This window comes from Lynx canadensis, chromosome C1 (genome assembly GCF_007474595.2).
Source record: "Lynx canadensis isolate LIC74 chromosome C1, mLynCan4.pri.v2, whole genome shotgun sequence".
In the NCBI taxonomy this organism is placed as follows: domain Eukaryota; kingdom Metazoa; phylum Chordata; class Mammalia; order Carnivora; family Felidae; genus Lynx; species Lynx canadensis.
In genome coordinates, this window is record NC_044310.1 from 147,856,854 (window position 1) to 147,873,671 (window position 16,818).

General features: G+C 43.0%; 1 protein-coding gene across 10 annotated transcripts in view; it reads left to right on the plus strand.

Moving 5' to 3' along the window:
- PKP4 (plakophilin 4) overlaps positions 1–15,650 on the plus strand; it is a 241,491-nt gene extending 225,841 nt beyond the window's left edge. For 7 of the 10 annotated variants that reach the window (XM_030325382.1, XM_030325380.2, XM_032594411.1 and 4 more), the window contains 7 exons: positions 327–477; positions 3,842–4,037; positions 8,057–8,141; positions 8,266–8,383; positions 10,957–11,085; positions 12,810–12,883; positions 14,643–15,650. In XM_030325382.1, the coding sequence (XP_030181242.1) occupies positions 327–477; positions 3,842–4,037; positions 8,057–8,141; positions 8,266–8,383; positions 10,957–11,085; positions 12,810–12,883; positions 14,643–14,891 (1,002 nt within the window). In that variant the 3' untranslated portion in view covers positions 14,892–15,650. The remainder of the gene's footprint in view (positions 1–326; positions 478–3,841; positions 4,038–8,056; positions 8,142–8,265; positions 8,384–10,956; positions 11,086–12,809; positions 12,884–14,642) is intronic. The other 3 variants (XM_030325383.2, XM_032594412.1, XM_030325385.2) reach the window with 2 other exon arrangements.
- The last annotated feature ends 1,168 nt before the right edge of the window (positions 15,651–16,818 follow it).

Consider the following 16,818-nt stretch of genomic DNA (forward strand, 5'->3'; position numbering starts at 1 on the left):
CAAGAAGACCCAAGATCCGTCCTTAATCATATTTATGTATCTGAGGTAGAAAGCAATCACTGCCTTCTCTTTTCTGCACAAAAATATCTGGCAGATGGTGGCTTGAGATTTTTAGGCTTTAGAATTTCTTTTTTAAATCAGTCATCCTAGCCTATCTTTATCCCCATCTATGGTTTTTTCTTTACTGACACCACAGATTTATTCTCCAATTGGAAAGAAAACATTTAATCTATTAGTTTATCTTTTGGAAACCTCTTTTTTAGGTGATAGTAACATCTGAGTTGAACTCTATTTTATATTACTTACTGGCCTATTTTACTCACTAGTTTGCAGCGTATATCCGGGCAGCCGTCCGCAAAGAAAAAGGGCTCCCCATCCTTGTAGAACTTCTGAGAATGGATAATGACAGAGTTGTTTCTTCTGTGGCAACTGCCTTGAGGAATATGGCACTAGATGTTCGCAACAAGGAGCTCATAGGTATGTTCTGGTGACAAGGTAAGCTACAAAAACAGAGTAACATTTATAAGACTCTTCTTTTGATTTATATAAAAAGATGACATTTTATATCATCAGCAACTGAATTCTACTTTCTGGCTTCTTGGCATATTTGGGTACCCTTTGTGGTGTCTATCTTTTGTGACCATCCCTTTTCAGCAAGAGCCAAGCTTATTAATTAAACATTGATCAGGGAAGGTACATTTTCAAGAAAGGTTCATTTCCCGAGCCACAAAATAAGTTAATTCTCCGTTTCTGATATTTGAGACTGGTATCTGCTAATTTACCAACTACCATGTTCTAAGTAAAAAAAGAAATGACATAAATGGTTTATAGCTTCTCCCTCTCAGATCTGTGTTAAGTGCTCACCCTGAGGCAGAACCACTGTCCCACGGCCATTTACACCCAAGGGTGGCATCAGGACTAGGGTAAGGCAAGTCAGGCACACTGGGTACAAAATGGCAGGAAGCATCCACCCTCAGGGCTGTAGGGTTGGCACTTGCATGAACCTGACACTGAGCACCTCTTCAAGTTTGACACACTCACCAACTTAGCTTGCTTGTCTCCAAGGGCATTGCCACACTCAAACCGACTGTGGGGTAAAGGAAAGATCAGAGAGTCTCCAGTTGACCTCAGTTACCCCCTGGATCTGCTGCTCACTGGCTGTGTAACCTGGGGTGTGCTGTGGTGAGCCCACCCTGCCCCAATTCTTTCATCTAAATTTGAAAACTTCCTTGACCCCGTGTCTGAAAGGGAGCCGACCACCCTGCTGTCCTCGCTGCGGGTTTGCTGTACAAATCAAATGAGAGAATGTAGCAGCCCTTTATAAACCAGCAAGCTCCACACCAGCCCCACAGCTGATGGCAGGCCAGGAGAGAGGGAGGGGAGATTTGGTAGGATCTCCTGTGGATTAGTGAATAGGTACTGAACTCATTAAAATATGCCTGCCCTGAGATGGGGGGTGTGGGTGGGGGAACACAAAGATGGAGGGAGGGAGACAAAGAACAAGGGCAATAATATTTACCTTAAAGAGTTGCCTTGAGGATTCACTGTGGCAGCTTACAGGAAAGCCCCTACACCGTGCCTGGCAATATTGCTATTTTAAATTACCACCCAGGTTAACCTACTCTTAACACACCATTCCTTTGAGCCAAACTGTCCCCTGATGAGTGAAAAGGAGCTTCCTCCACACCCTGTTCATACAGTCCAGCTGGTGCCTGATGCAAGTATGCATTATAACTCTTAGTTCCCATACTTCTTGAGAGAAATCCTTCAGGTCCCTAAAGAGATTTTTTTTTAAGTTATTTTTACATCCATACTGTTTGAATTTCTTAGAAGAAGCTCATACGGTTTGGGAGTTTCTAATGCTAAAAATTAAAGGCCTGACAACATAGGATTGTGGCCTGTCACTCTACAGCTGGGGAGGGGACACAGGAGTGCCGAGGTGCAGGGCCACTGAGGGCCAAGACCTCTGGGAAGGGGGACCATGTTTGCCAAGCCCTGCCCTTCTTTCAGAGCATCTCTGTGTTTTCTGTGAATGTCTTGACTCCCTTTTAAACTTTCAAGAGCATTTTCTCTCTCTACCTGTGAGCCTTTTTTTTTTACCTAACTGGAGCATTCTTGAATGGTTTCATGAATCACTTTCTTATTTCTTTCTCTATAAAGATCCCTCCTTTCCTGAGGTCTGAGCCCCTCCCAGATTCAATATTCGACTCTAATTTATTCAGTACTTCTGTTTCTGAGAACCATCCCCTTCTTCCTTCACTCTGTGCTCACGTCCATCACCAGCACTAGCAATGGACTTTCTCTGTAGAGCCATTTTTCACAAGGAAACCAAGTTTTGTCACTCTATGAAAGTTACTGCATACTCCACTGAATCGGACCAGCCCAGCTGTCTAGAGCTGCAGGCTCCAAGGGGACCACCAGGCTCACTCACAGGCGGAGTGAGCTGCCTTATCCCAGTCTCCGGGGGCAATTTAAAGTTGTGCCTTAGCAAAATGATGAATTACATGTCATGGACGTTTTGGTTTTTCGTGAATATTCAAAATTACCAGCGCTAACTTCCATCTGTTCTAAAAACCACATTTATCTTCTGGCTTACAATGTCAATACTGTTTTCCCCCTATTCACAACAATGTTCACCGTGAGTAAGCCAGAGCCTTCCCTTTGAAATACAGTAAATTATGCAGCGTGTAGTCAGGGCCTAACTTCTACTGCTTACCATTGTATATAAATAGGTCTTTAATAAAAAACCCATTTTGTATCCACTCAATTATTAGCATAGAAAAAAAAACTAAGAAAATATTTACTTGAGCTTTAGTTCATTTCTTTTGTTTGTCATGCAGTTATTCTAGTTTGTCAGTTGGTAATTGAAATTGAAAAAGAGATAATCTCTTTTGAGAGAGAAGTAAGGGAAACAGAGTATCTGTAAAGAAATGCTTCAGTAGCTGGAGACTTCCCCAGCATTGTCCCATCAAGAACTCTGTTATATTGGGGAACCTAGATGGCTCAGTCAATTAAGCATCTGACTCTCAATTTCGGCTCAGGTCATTATCTCATAGATTTTGAGATCGAACCTCGAATTGGGATCCACCCTAACAGCTCAGAGCCTACTTGGGATTGTCTCTCCTCTCTCTCTGCCCCTTCCCCTGCTCTCACATGCGTGCACGTGCTCTCTCTCAAAATAAACAAATCTCTATTATATTGCATCACTCCTATGAAATAATCAGCCATCATTTTAACGCCAAAGGTTACTTGTGTCCTTTAAAAGAAACTAACCTGTTATCACTGTTGAAGTCAGACCAACTGATATTTACCTTTCACTTGATAAAAATGTGTAATTGTACCTAGCTCACATGTTAAGACCCTGAAAGATTTAATGAAAAGTATTGTTTGGCAGCCTTACTTAGTCCAATTTTAAAACTTATTCAAAGATCAGTTTTTAAAAGCATTAAGAGGAAGTTAAGGTATTTTTGATGAATAGGAATTCAATTGAAACTAAAATTTATTTTTATAATTTTTCACTGTTAATGAAGATAGTTGAACTAAAGCAACTTGATTGGCATACCAAACTATACGCTGATTTACATTTTCTTTTAGTGGCTCACTGTAATGTTTTATAAACCAATTATTTCTCCAAGTGGTTTTGCCGTAAAGATTAACTTCCCCCCTACGTTTATAATATTTGTCACTTCCTATTTTGCCATGGTTTTTTTTTTTTTTTTCCTGTTACTGTCTTTTGAGGTTCTATTTTCAAGAGACAACACACTATCAGGATCTTTCAACAGCAACAATAACAAAAACCTGTACCTTCTGAAAGCAGAATGAACTCCTTTGCATTTGGCAGGTAAATATGCCATGCGAGACCTGGTCAACCGGCTTCCCGGCGGCACCGGCCCCAGTGTGCTGTCTGATGAGACCATGGCGGCCATCTGCTGTGCTCTGCATGAGGTCACCAGCAAAAACATGGAGAATGCCAAAGCCCTGGCCGATTCAGGGGGGATAGAGAAGCTGGTGAACATAACCAAGGGCAGAGGAGACAGGCAAGTCTGGCGCAGGGAGATGGGATTGTCCTATGATAAGGGCTTTTGTGGAGGATATTTCCTATTGGAAACAATTTATTTCTGCATATCATACACACTATTAATAAGCTAAACAGTCTCCACCAATTAAAACCTGTTTTGTTGGGAGAGGCATTTGCAGTCCTGTGGCCCCTTTTTTTCTGGTTTTTACTTTGTTGTAACACCCCTACATCCATTTTTGTCTCTAAAGCCATGTTTGGTTGTGCTGACCCCAGGAAGAATCAGAAATGCTATGACGAGGAAAATCTGGGGGCACCGTTTCCCTTTCACCTTTGACTCTGCTCCCGCCTCTGGGGCCTGTTCTGCAAAAACATCTTATTGAATCCTCAGTTCTGGGACTGATGCCTCTGCCAGGTGCCTAAAAAGTATTAAAATCATTGCTCTGCAGCAGGGCCTGTTGTGTGGCCTCAGGATGTGCCCTGGGCTTGGATCATACATTCCCCCTTGCTTCTGGGTGACACCTAATTGATGAAGCAGCAGAAGTAGGAATTAGAGAATTGGTGGCAAAAATAGAAGATTTTTTTTGTCACAGAGTTATATCAGTGGACTATCAGTTTGCCTTAGTATCAGATCAAAGAATCCTTCAAGGAAGTGGGAAGTAGGACTGGTTGGAGCCTTTGCAACACACAGGACAGCAGCCACCTGATCCGTAAAATGGCACCTCTCTCCCCACCTGCCACCCTGTCCCCTGCTCTGTTCTCCTTCACAGCACTGATTAACCCCTGATATGTTAACGTAGGGCTTTCTCTGCCATCCGACTCCCCCAGTAGCAGGAACTTTGTCTTTTCTTCTACCCTCTACATGGAGAACAACCTGACCCAGTTGTTGCTCAGTTAATATTTATTACTTGACTAAGTGACAGTGCTACAACTCACCTTATTTCTTGTCTAATCTTTTAGTTTATACTTTTGAAGGAATTTCTAAAATATGAGTAATGTCGCAAAGCATATTCTCATCCCCTAGAAGTCACACCTGTCAACATTAACCACATTAACCAATTTCCTTTCAGTCCTTTTTTCTTACATATCTTTTTTATCTCGTTAGTAATAAATGCACACACACCTTTTTATTTCAAAAGAAATGAAATGTTACAGATAAAGCTAAGGGAACCAATAATCACTTTTTGTGCTCTTAAAATTTCATTAAAGGGCCTTCATTTGTGAAAGGCATAAGAAGCTGGAGAAATGCTGAACCAGTGCCAAAACCTTTGTATATTAAAAAAGAAAAATTCTCATCCAGTGTAATCTTTTTTTCAAAACAAGAGACTCAGAAAGTTCTTGATCAGCTCAAGTTGTCCTCTAAACACACATTTATTTTCCCTTAGGAGTCATTCACCAAGTTTACTGTTCACCTGCTATGTGCTACAGCAGTGAGCACATCTCCCAACAACCCCTACCCCTGGGTACCTTACATGCAAGGGCAAGGTAGATGAGGTACCCGTGAGTAGGAAACACAGCCTGTCAGATGCAGATGGGGCAAACAATAAAAACAGGAAAGGTGATAATGGAGGAAGTGGAAGGGCTCTGAGACAGAAGAGTGCCTCACGCATGTGATGGGCAACAGGAAGCCAATGGGAACAGAGCAAGTCAGGAGTGGTGCGGGAAGGTGTGGCGAACCAGTGCCAAAACCTTTGTATATTAAAAAAAAAGAAAATTCTGTAACCAGAAATACAGGACCCTGTGAGTCAGTGTAAGGACTTTGATTTACTCTGAGGAAAATCAAAAGCCACTGGAGATCATTCAGCAGAGGAGGGACACAATCTGGCTTCCCTTAAAGGGGTCATCGTGGCTCAATGAACCTTCCCCTCTACCAAGTACAGATTAATGGTGGCAGCAGTTGTGGGGAAGTGGTTGATGCTGACATGGTTGAAAGAGTCAACAAAATTTGCTGAGGGATTAGATGAGCAGCAGGAGAAGAGGAAAATGTCAAGGATGACCCCAGGGTCTTTGGCAAAAAAGACCACAGGATGAAATTGCACTTACTAACATGGGGAAGCCTACGAGAACAGGGTTTTAGGGAAGACCAGGTGTTTGTTCTGGACATGTTACATTTAAGACCTTTATTAGACATCCATGTGAAGTGTCTGGTCAACAGTAGAATATACCTGAGTTGAGTTCAGGATAGAGGTCCAAACTAGAAATAAAATTTGGAAGTCATTTGTGTATAAATGGCGTATTTAGAAAAGTGAAATGGGCTGAGATGAATAAAGAAAGAACTGTAAATGGAAAGAAAAGAGGCTTAAGGGCTGATATAATTTTCCCCAAGGAGATGGGGAGCCAGCAAAAGAGCTGAAGAGTAGCCAGAGCATTCAGAAGAAAATCAGGAACGTGTGGTATCTTGGAAGCCAAGGAAGTGCTTCAAAGGTGAGCACATGTCAAATGCTCTGCTTAACCAGATAGGACAACGACAGTTGACACTTGTCCAGTTGAACGCTACTGATGTCACACGTTTAAGAGAAGATGAGAAATTAGAGGATAAGAATTAGAATTTTGAGGATACATCACTCTTCCAAGGAGGTGTGCTGCAAAGGTGAGCACAGAAGCTTCCTTGATTTTCTCAAGAGTTAGGTTTCTGCTGATAGAATTCATCTGCAGATATCTAGCCTAGCAGTTTGTATCAAGGTATATAGCCGGCACACTCCTGCTTGCTCGAGTGTTGCAGAGCAGTCCTTGGAGCCGGCGTGGGGTCTGTCTTTCCTGCCCCCTCCCGGCTGCCTAGCACCTACAGGCGGGGAGATAAACACCAGCAGCAGTGTCAGGACCTGGCTGAGAATGGCATGGTTGTGAGGTGCGAAGGCCCTGTGAGGCCATCCCAGGTATCAGAAATTTCAACTCTGTTCATTTTTTGTTTTGAGATATCTCCTGCTCTGTGGTCCATTTTGAAAATGTACAATTTAGAACAGCTTTGAGTGGGTTTTTTTGACCTGGTTCTGCCCTTGACTCAAGAGGAACACTGAGGAGAGGTAGTCTTGAGTGGGAGGTGGGGGCGGAGTTAGATGCAGAAATGCCCCACCTCCAAGAACAGGGACAGCGCTATCCCTGAACATGACTATACTCCCTCCTCCCTGAAGCCCTCAGAATCATTACAACCCATATCCTGTTGTCTGGGGCAGAGAAAGTGCTTCCAGCCTGCCCACCTCACTACTTCTCCCCTTCCTAAGGGTTTCATTAGGAAGATAAGAGGAAATCAGATTTTAGATACTGTGGTACACATCTGAAGTCGAATTTTCGATGTTGAGATGAACTGTGAAGAGGTATCCCATTATCCTTACCGCTGACTCCCCAAGCGCTGATCCGCCCCTGACGTGGTGATCTGCAGGCCTGTGCTCAGGAAGGAGGCTGCACTTCCCTCTTCACTTATCACCGAAGCCACTGATTTAGAGGAGCAGCCCTCGAGGTGAAAAGCAGTGACTCATGGTGAGCAGTGCTTGAACAGAGCGCCAACATTCAGCAAACGTCTTCAGAGAGAACTTACAACTGACTGTATTTTCCAAATTGAACATTACAGCACATATGTACGTTTACCCAGAGGCATAAATAAGAAGGCAATGCTGGTGTTTATAGGAAGACCTAGTCATGGGGGAAACATTTAAAGTGGGAAGGTCCTCCAGTACTCAGGATGCGAGGTCATGGTCGAGTTAATCCCAAAGCCCCAGGGAAGTCAGCCCCATGGGAGATATGGAGGGGAGCTAGGGGCTGACACCTGAAAGAGGCCTCCAGCTTAGAGGGTCATGGCTCATGCCAATCACAGCCTCTCACCACAGACTTGACTGCCTGAGAGTCTCACTTTGGTTCTAGCCACCTGGGCCCACCCTGAACCTGCCCAACTCCCAGGTACACCTGATTCCTCGGTCGTGTTTTCCAGCAGTGGCCCCTGTGCCCTCTGGGCCTCTTGATCACTGGTTTGCAGCTTAAATCTCTGCAAATGGAACCTGAGGATGTGCCTCCCACATTCATTAACATTACCTCGCTCTCTCCTAGATCATCTCTGAAGGTGGTGAAGGCAGCAGCCCAGGTCTTGAATACATTGTGGCAATATCGGGACCTCCGGAGCATTTATAAAAAGGTAACTTAACAAGAATAGCTTTGGCATAATTAGCATTCATCAGAGCACACATTCATAATCATTTATTGTAATGAAATGTCATTATTCATTTTGAGAGGTTTCTTTTTCTCTTTTAACTCCACAGGATGGGTGGAATCAGAACCATTTTATTACACCTGTGTCAACGTTAGAGCGAGACAGATTCAAATCACATCCTTCCTTGTCTACCACCAACCAACAGATGTCACCCATCATTCAGTCAGGTCAGTAGGCAAACTCCACTCCTTCGCAAGAACATTTGTGTGACAGACGTTATTTTCCAGCCAGAGAAGATTGAACATAGACAATTAAGCCTGTCACCTCCAAACACTTAGGAGGTGGATTTGCTTTTCAAGCGAAGAGCCTTCTTTGGGAATTATATGCCAATGTAAACAACAGACCCATTTCCCTCCTTCCATTTTAAAAGTTTATGCAAGTTTACCCACAAAAGATGGGCCCTCCATCCCATCTACTCCCCCATGATTCTGCTTCACTAGGTTTGTGAAGGGGTCTGGGAATCTGTGTTTGATAGGCTGGCCAGGTGATGCGGCTGCAGGTGTAGAGGAGCACACTTTAAGAACCACTGGATTATGCCTGAAAACAGCTGCCCTGCCTGCCCACTAGCTATAAGTTTGGAATCTCCTCCAAAGTGATTTTTTAGTTTTCTTGGTGAAAACTCTTAGAAACAAGGTCCTCTAGACATAATCTTTACATCTGCATTCTGGGGAAGCCACGATCTCCTGCACCTTCCTTCTTCCCAGTTAAACCTCCATCCCCTGGCTGTATTCCAGACCCTACCCCCACCTGCCACCTGCCCCCACCCCTTATCCATGACTGATGGGAACAGGCTCTACAGGTGGGTTCGCAAGAATTCCCTTTGATTTGTAAGTTGGGAATCTTGGCAACCACACGACCTACTTATTAGTGCCTAATTTTGTAGAAAGAACGTTCTGAGACTCAGGCTATTTTTTATATACAAGGACAGAATATTACTACCAAGCCCAGTTAGTCCTATAAATTTAATTCTTAGTTAAATGAAACAGGAAAAGTAGTATCTTTTTTTTATTTGGCTTTAAATCTCCCATTCTGACATATAAATATTATCTGTTGTATTCAACTGTGCTACTGCTGGCAGTCTTATTTGTCATGTGGACAAATGTGGCCAGAAAGACAAATATAGGACTGGTGGTTCTTACCACATAATTGGATAGCTCCACTTGTACTAAGAGTTTTTTTAAAAGTGTCTGTGCCTACTGCGTCTGGTGTATATTTTTATCTTAGTTTTTAAATTATGAGTTGTTTTCTTCAAAGAGACTTAATGCTTGGTTTTTGACATCCTTGCTGAGCTTCCAGGTGTAGCCTGTGGCTGTCTTCTTGTATAAAAATGCTCAGAACTCTTTAGGGACTCTGGAATAGGGGTGTCAGGGGAAACAAGAGATTTGGCTGCTTAACCAAAGGCATATGTAGCACAGGCAAAAGGATAATTTCAGACAGATTAGGGCATAGTTACTAAACAATGAACTTATTTTGAGGGCCTCACATATATACACTGGACAGTGTTGATGAGCCCATCCACGTTCCTGAACGTAGCTTTTTGGATTCCGTTTGAGAGGAAGGATAGAATTCGCACTTGTTTCTCCAGTAATTCTAAACGCTAATCCTCCACCTGTCAGCACTGATGTGGTCTCGACTTACTGGCACTTCTGACGCCTTTGCGCTAATGTAATTGTGGGAGTCGGGTGGGCGTGATCTTTGTCCTGCTATCTTCTAGAAAGTAAGCAAGGTGAGTAGCACATAGACACAGCCCATGCATGCTCACCTCCCTTTAACACACAGCAGCCCTACGGCAGTGAAGTGACCTTTTAGGGAAAATATTTCAGTGTCCTGCCTCTGAAAGCATCAAGGTGTGCAAAAGCACTGGTGGCAAGGTTTGCAGGCTGCTGCTTTCAAGTGGATCAAGTGAATAAGTGACCACTTTTATTTATAATTAACTTTAGTGCAAGCAAGATGACTTTTTAATGAGGAAAAAAAATGCGTGAAGCTTTCCTTCTGTGCAGAAATGCTCAAAAGGAGACCTGTGGATGTATATGTTATTATTAAATATCTGGCTCAAGCTGGGATAAAAAATCGTCTGGGGTTTTGTGAGGCTGAACTTCTTAGCACTGTCAACTTCTTAAGGAGCCAGGCTTACTGAGTTTATAAAATTTCCCTGACAGCTGATCACCATAAAAAGACGTATAAATGTTATGGGCTGGGTACTCTTACTCAAACACATTCAGAGATGCAGATATTTTTGAAATAATTAAAAATCAAAATATGCCATAAAACATCGATTTACTAAAGAACTGCACATAAAGGATAATAGACGGCTGTTTTACAAGCAACCGAACCGAGATCGTAAAATAGCAAATGTACCTCTCGCATGGCTAAGAAGTTACCCTCGCTCCGTTGTAAAGGCGCTGTAAAGGCACGTCGGAGTCCTTGAGGCCCATTACCGGGAAAGCTGCATGGTTTCTGCGCTGCGCCCCTAACTGGGCAGCCCGGGCTTCAGCTCTCCGGAAGCTCTGCTCTCGCCACGCCCACTGATCCTCGAAGCGGCGGGCTTGCAGGGCTTGCAGGTCGCACTGGCTGCTCTTCAACTCACAGTACCTCTGAAGGCTGATTTTTAGCATCAGCTGCGTGGCATTGCTAATTGCTGATTTGTATTTTTCCAGAGAGGATTTTGCAGAGACACTGACAGTCTGCTTTCTCTTTCTTCTCCTTTCTCTCTCCCGTCTCCTTCTGCCTCTCCCTTCAGTCGGCAGCACCTCCTCCTCACCAGCACTGTTAGGAATCAGAGACCCTCGCTCTGAATACGATAGGACCCAGCCACCTATGCAGTATTACAATAGCCAAGGGGATGCCACACATAAAGGCCTGTACCCTGGTAAGACGCCAGCTGGGTGTGTGATAGAGTATCTCGAAAAGCCACGTGTTTCCAGGCACCCTGCCAGCAGCCTGGGAAATAGCCCGTGCCTGTATTGAGACGGTCCCCCCAGCAGCAAACCGTGTTCTAGCGTCAGCATTTCCTGCTTGGGGGGCTGTTGCCTTTTCTGCTTCTTTTAAGGAAAACAAGCTAAGGTAGTGGCCTAGTGACCACAAATAAAAGAGCACTGTACCCAAATGGGAGATGGTTTCTGGCTCTCCCCCAGCGCATTCCCTTTGCTCTGCTCCCCCAACCCCCATCCATGCAGTGTGTCCCTGTGTGTCCCACGTATCAGAACTCTGAGTTCTGTGACTCTTTGCAAGGCCACACATCCTAGACTGGTTCTTCTTTTAAATTCAAACCTGAGAATGGTGATCAATTTCATTTACATTTTCATGGAAAAGAGTTTGAATGAATAACACAATGTATAATGTGATTCTTCCCAGAGTGATTATATTTTAAGATAACAAAAATAATGTTGCACAGTATTAATATTTTTATGTCATTCAGAAAGCTGGGCATAACATTTATTTAAAGGATGCCAGCCCTAAGAGTTCCCAGGATTTCATACTGTCCCCATTCTTGACTCTCTTGCAAATTATAACTACTCTAGAGGTTTCAAATAAGGCAGTGTGACTGAGCTACCACAAAAGAGTACTCTTTTCTCAAAAAACCTATTTATTAAAAAAAAATAAATAAAATCTGGTGGCAACTTAACTGCTGGGGGAGCCGTCTCAGTTGTGCTGTTGTCTTTGAAATTGTGATTTCACAGGACTGTTTACTAATCGACTGTTGTTACTATGGCAATTAATAGCTCAGAAAATTGCAGATGCTACATTTCAAACACCAAGCTCTTTGCAAAGGAAATGCACAAACTGAAGTGCGTTGTTCCTTCAGATTTGCAGCAGCCTGCTTTATTTTTAAGATCGCCTCCTTAGCATGCATGCCCTTCTGTATCTTCTTTGCTTGCTTCAATAAACTAATTTGCCTCAAGTATGTTTCATTTTCCTCATTAAAAAAAAAAAATCTTTGTGAGCCCTAACAATAATAGAAGGGTAGCCAGTGACGTCATTGGGAGTCTGCTGTGGACTCTTGAAGACCATCATCGGATTATCAGATCCTTTTTGTTTGAAAATGTAGTTAAATATGGCAGACACAAGACTGTGCCTCCATGTGGCCACACTGCTTAGAACATGCCTGTGCCTGCTCCAGGACCTGGGACTTGGAATCAAAGTTGTTCTGAAGGCATGGAGCTTGTTCTAATATGTTTCCCTTCCCCCATCTGACCCAGGGCTCTAGCTCAAAGCCCTGGAAAAGTGATGTCCCTCGGCTGAGGGAGCAAGGCTGCTGTTCAGAGCCAGCCAGGGAACTCTTCACAGGTATGCATAGCTCCCCACAGTGACCAGAAGTTGAGAAGGAAACCTTCTGGTATTCTGGTATTGCTTTTTGGTGACACACACACACACACACACACACACACACACACGACTTGTCTTTGTCGTATTCATTAGCCCCTAACAACCCTGGGGTGAGCAGCAGCCAGGCTAGATCCAGGGAACTCAGACTGCTGACTGTCCCGATCTACGCTGGCACTGGGAAAGGCAGGCCCTGTCAGGGAGCCCACACAGCCTAATGGACCACAGTGATGAGCACTAGTTTTAATTTCATAAAATATTTTCTTACAGGCTCCAGCAAACCTTCACCAATTTACATCAGTTCCTATTCCTCACCAGCAAGAGAACAAAATAGACGGCTACAGGTGAATTTGCAATGTCATTTTTACAGAAGGTCGATTAGCAGGGATCAACATAGGAAGGGGTCCGGGTCGGTTGACTTACCAGAGCTGGGCCAACATAGCAGGGGCCACGGAGCTTTCCCGGGGCATCTCTGATGCGCTTCAGAATCTCCTCTGTGGTTTAAGCAAATCACTTCCACAGTAGCCCCAGGTGCTTGAATATCCAAATCGGTGCTGCCGAGACCACCATGCCACTGATGGGGACCAGCTGAGAAGTCTTTAACTCCTATTCTTTGCCCAGTAATTTCCTTTTCCCACTCCTTTTTTCTGTTAACCTCTAAAATCTCTTCCATCCTCTGTGGGGAAAGGTTGGTAAGCGTACTTCATTCTCTCATCTCATTGTTCTCTTTTCTGTACACCTCATTCCTCATCTCCGTGACTCCCTCCATATCCAAGCCATGGTTTGAAAATGCTTGAGTCCATGGCCAGGTCTCCATTAGTCTCGGAAGTCAAAGTGGACTCGGCCCTACTGGGGTGGACCCCACTCTCCATCAGAGTGGGTACTAGTGATTATAACATCCAGTCTCTGCTTTCATGGGGACCTAAAATTTATTTCAGTCCTTCCTGATGCCATGCCCACGTGGGTCATCTGATCTCTCCTCCTACCTTCCAAAAATACATGAACAACTGGGGTTTTCCAAACAAGCCTGTATCCTCAACTTCAGATAAGGATGCTCTAAAACCTCCCTCCATTTCATCTTTTCTCTAGATGGACAAAAAAAGAATTTCCCAAATTGTTTATAATTTATGCCATAGTTTTTAAGTCAAGAGAGGGGGAAAAAAAACTGAAAACCATAACTCTAACTTAAAAAGAGAATTTAGCTTTGAAATGCTTATAATGTTAGAATGTGTTTAGTTCCAGAACATGATGTTTTGATACCTACGTGGTAAATTTGTTACATCTTACTAAGTGAGGGGATTTGGACATGATCAAGAGGGAAATCAGACATAACAACCAGGACAGTTTTTCTCTAAACATATTTAAAGAAGTTAATGTGAGATCAGAGATGAGCTAAGACAACACAAAAGGACATGGGGGCAGGGTACCCTGATGTGGATGCCCACATGTGCTCACCTTGCTTCCTTACAAATCGATTAGTCCTGGCTTGGGGAAGTCTTTTCCTTTCGAACCATTTGCTCACATGTCTCTTCCAATTTTATTACTCTGCTGCCTGGAGATTGCTTACTCCTTTAATAGTACCTCACATTTGTCCTAAAACTGAGGGATGGACTCAATCTTCATCTCTGAGGTAAATGTTTAAAAGATGGTTCTGCACATATACAACTATCTGAAGCATGAAAATCCAGCCTCCAACTAAATTCATGATGTACTAGTGGTTCCCGTGTCAAAGCAAAAATCAAGGCCATCCTTTCACTGAGCATGCCCAGGTAACAAGCCCCTCCACAGCAGAGCGCAGAACTGGTCCTCTAGTGAGGAAGGAGGTAGCCAGAGGCCACCTCAGGCTCTCTGGAGACACCAACTTCTAGAGGCCTTAGAACAGGGCTTGAGCAAACTCTGCCAGCCTACTTATAAACATAGTTTAAAATCCTTACAATCTACTAGTAAACATAATAGCATGTACCAGAAACAACTCTGAACCATATGTTCACAAATATTGAATACTGCTTTAAAAATATGAAGCAGGAAACCCACATTAATTTCCCTTAAACATGTATTGCCAAAAATTGCTTTGATTTATTTGCTTTTTCATTTTGTCAACAGCATCAACAGCTGTATTATAGTCAAGATGACTCCAACAGAAAGAACTTTGACGCATACAGATTGTATTTGCAGTCTCCTCATAGCTATGAAGATCCTTATTTTGATGACCGAGTTCACTTTCCAGCTTCTACTGATTATTCAACACAGTATGGACTGAAATCAACTACAAATTATGTAGACTTTTATTCCACGAAACGACCTTCTTATAGAGCAGAACAGTACCCAGGGTCCCCGGACTCATGGGTGTAGCATCAAGATGCTCGGGAGAGGAACTCTTCTTTCTAACCTTGTTTGGATTGAGATGAAAAATCCGTCTTGCTGATTTGCTGATGAAATGTGAAAGTGAAATGGAAGGAATGAGTGAAGAGCATTTTTTTTTCTTTTTTGAGGAATTATCAGGGAAGTGAGGAAACCTTTGGGAGAGAGGACTTTCTAAGCTCTATTTAGGTGTTAGATCTAATTACTTATAGATTCTGTAGTCTGGTGAAGGTGTGGGCGATGTGATGAGAGGTTTGAGAAATGGGTGCAAGGAGGTGGGGGATGTGTAGGTCAAATCAAATTAAAGATGATTTTTTTAATGTGAATAAAGTTATGTTCTGATAGTTTGTACAGAAAAAAAATAATAAAATGGATGCCCTTCATGTTTTATTGCTATTACTAAATGTCAAGATTGTATGCTATTATGTCTTGTAAATTTCTTTTGTTGGTGTAAATATGGAAATGCCACATTGGTTAAGTGCCATCATTTGTAATGCAGTGTGTCATTTGAAAAGAGATTTGAAGAAACTGACAGCTTAAAAGACAAATGGGAAACCTGAGGAATTGTTAGCAATTAAAAACAAACTATAACATCCTTTGTTTTCAAAATGAATAGTGTACCTTTGAAGCACAAAGTCCAGTCTGGTATAGAAGCGCCATGCCCATTCCCTGCCTCTTTCATAGGACACTTCACTGCCATTTTCTATGCACATGGAAGAAAAATAAATGTGGAAATTTCATCCTTGGAAATTTGTTCCCCGTTTTTTTTTTTTTTATTTTGTGTGTAATATGGAAAAGCACATGCTATAAATGTGAATCTAAATGCATGTTGGAAACAGCTTAAATATATCCAAGTATTATGGACTTTTCCTAGTTTTATACACTTTGTAAGATGGACAATACCAAAGAATGAAGCTGTGAAATTTCCTCCTCCTTAACCACCTTAGTATTTTTATTTGGGGGGGATCTGTTTTGAATCTATTGTACATTGCCATTTAATCTTTTTTTTTTCTTTCCTTTGGACCGCTGTATGTATTTAACACCACTTTTCACCTGAGTGAAAGTCCCTCTGGCAAGACCGGCCCTAACTAAAATTGACAAAGACTCCTCTTGGCAATTTTTTAAAGAACTCCATAACTACGTAAGAACAGTGGCTGGGCACTTACTGGTTGGCACCAGTGTAGGAAACCAAAAGAAATTCGAAATAATTCTTTTGCTGAATGATCCCATGAGACAATAATCCCTGGATTAGAGACAGAGTGGAAGAAGGCCTGCATACGTGACAGGGGTTCCAATAATACCAAGTAGCATTACTTGTAAGCTTTTCTCCATTTATCAAGACGAGGGGTACCAACACCACGAGGGCCAAAGACAGGCCTTCCCAAGTTTTGCAGTTTCCGCCCTGGATCTGACATGGGAAACAACACATATGGCAAGTCAAACCCAGAGCTGTTGACTCAGCTCAGTATATCCTGCGACTGAGGTACAAATCCTAGGTTAAAACATGCATGCTTATGTTTGTGAGTATATGGAAGGAGATGTAGGAGAATAGTGCTTCCCTTTGTTGAACAGACTGTAGCCCAAGATTAGAGTACAAAGTGAAATGGAAATCCAAGTACAAACAGGAATATTCCTAAAGTCTGCCGGTGAGGGGACTTAATGATGTGTAGGCTATCTGAAACGACAACACAATAAGACTGCCAGGATGTCCCCAGCCTCATGTGCCCCGGCAGAGCTCAAGAAACAGCCCTCTAGGTGGCAGACACTGCCAGATTTCCCTGAGGAACTGGCATCAGGATTTTTGAGATGTCCGGTATCCATCTGAGCTTTCAATCACTGACTTCCTTGGACCTGACATTTTCATGTCTGGGTTGATAGACCCTTACTCGAGTCAGGAATAGAAGAGGATCTACAGCGG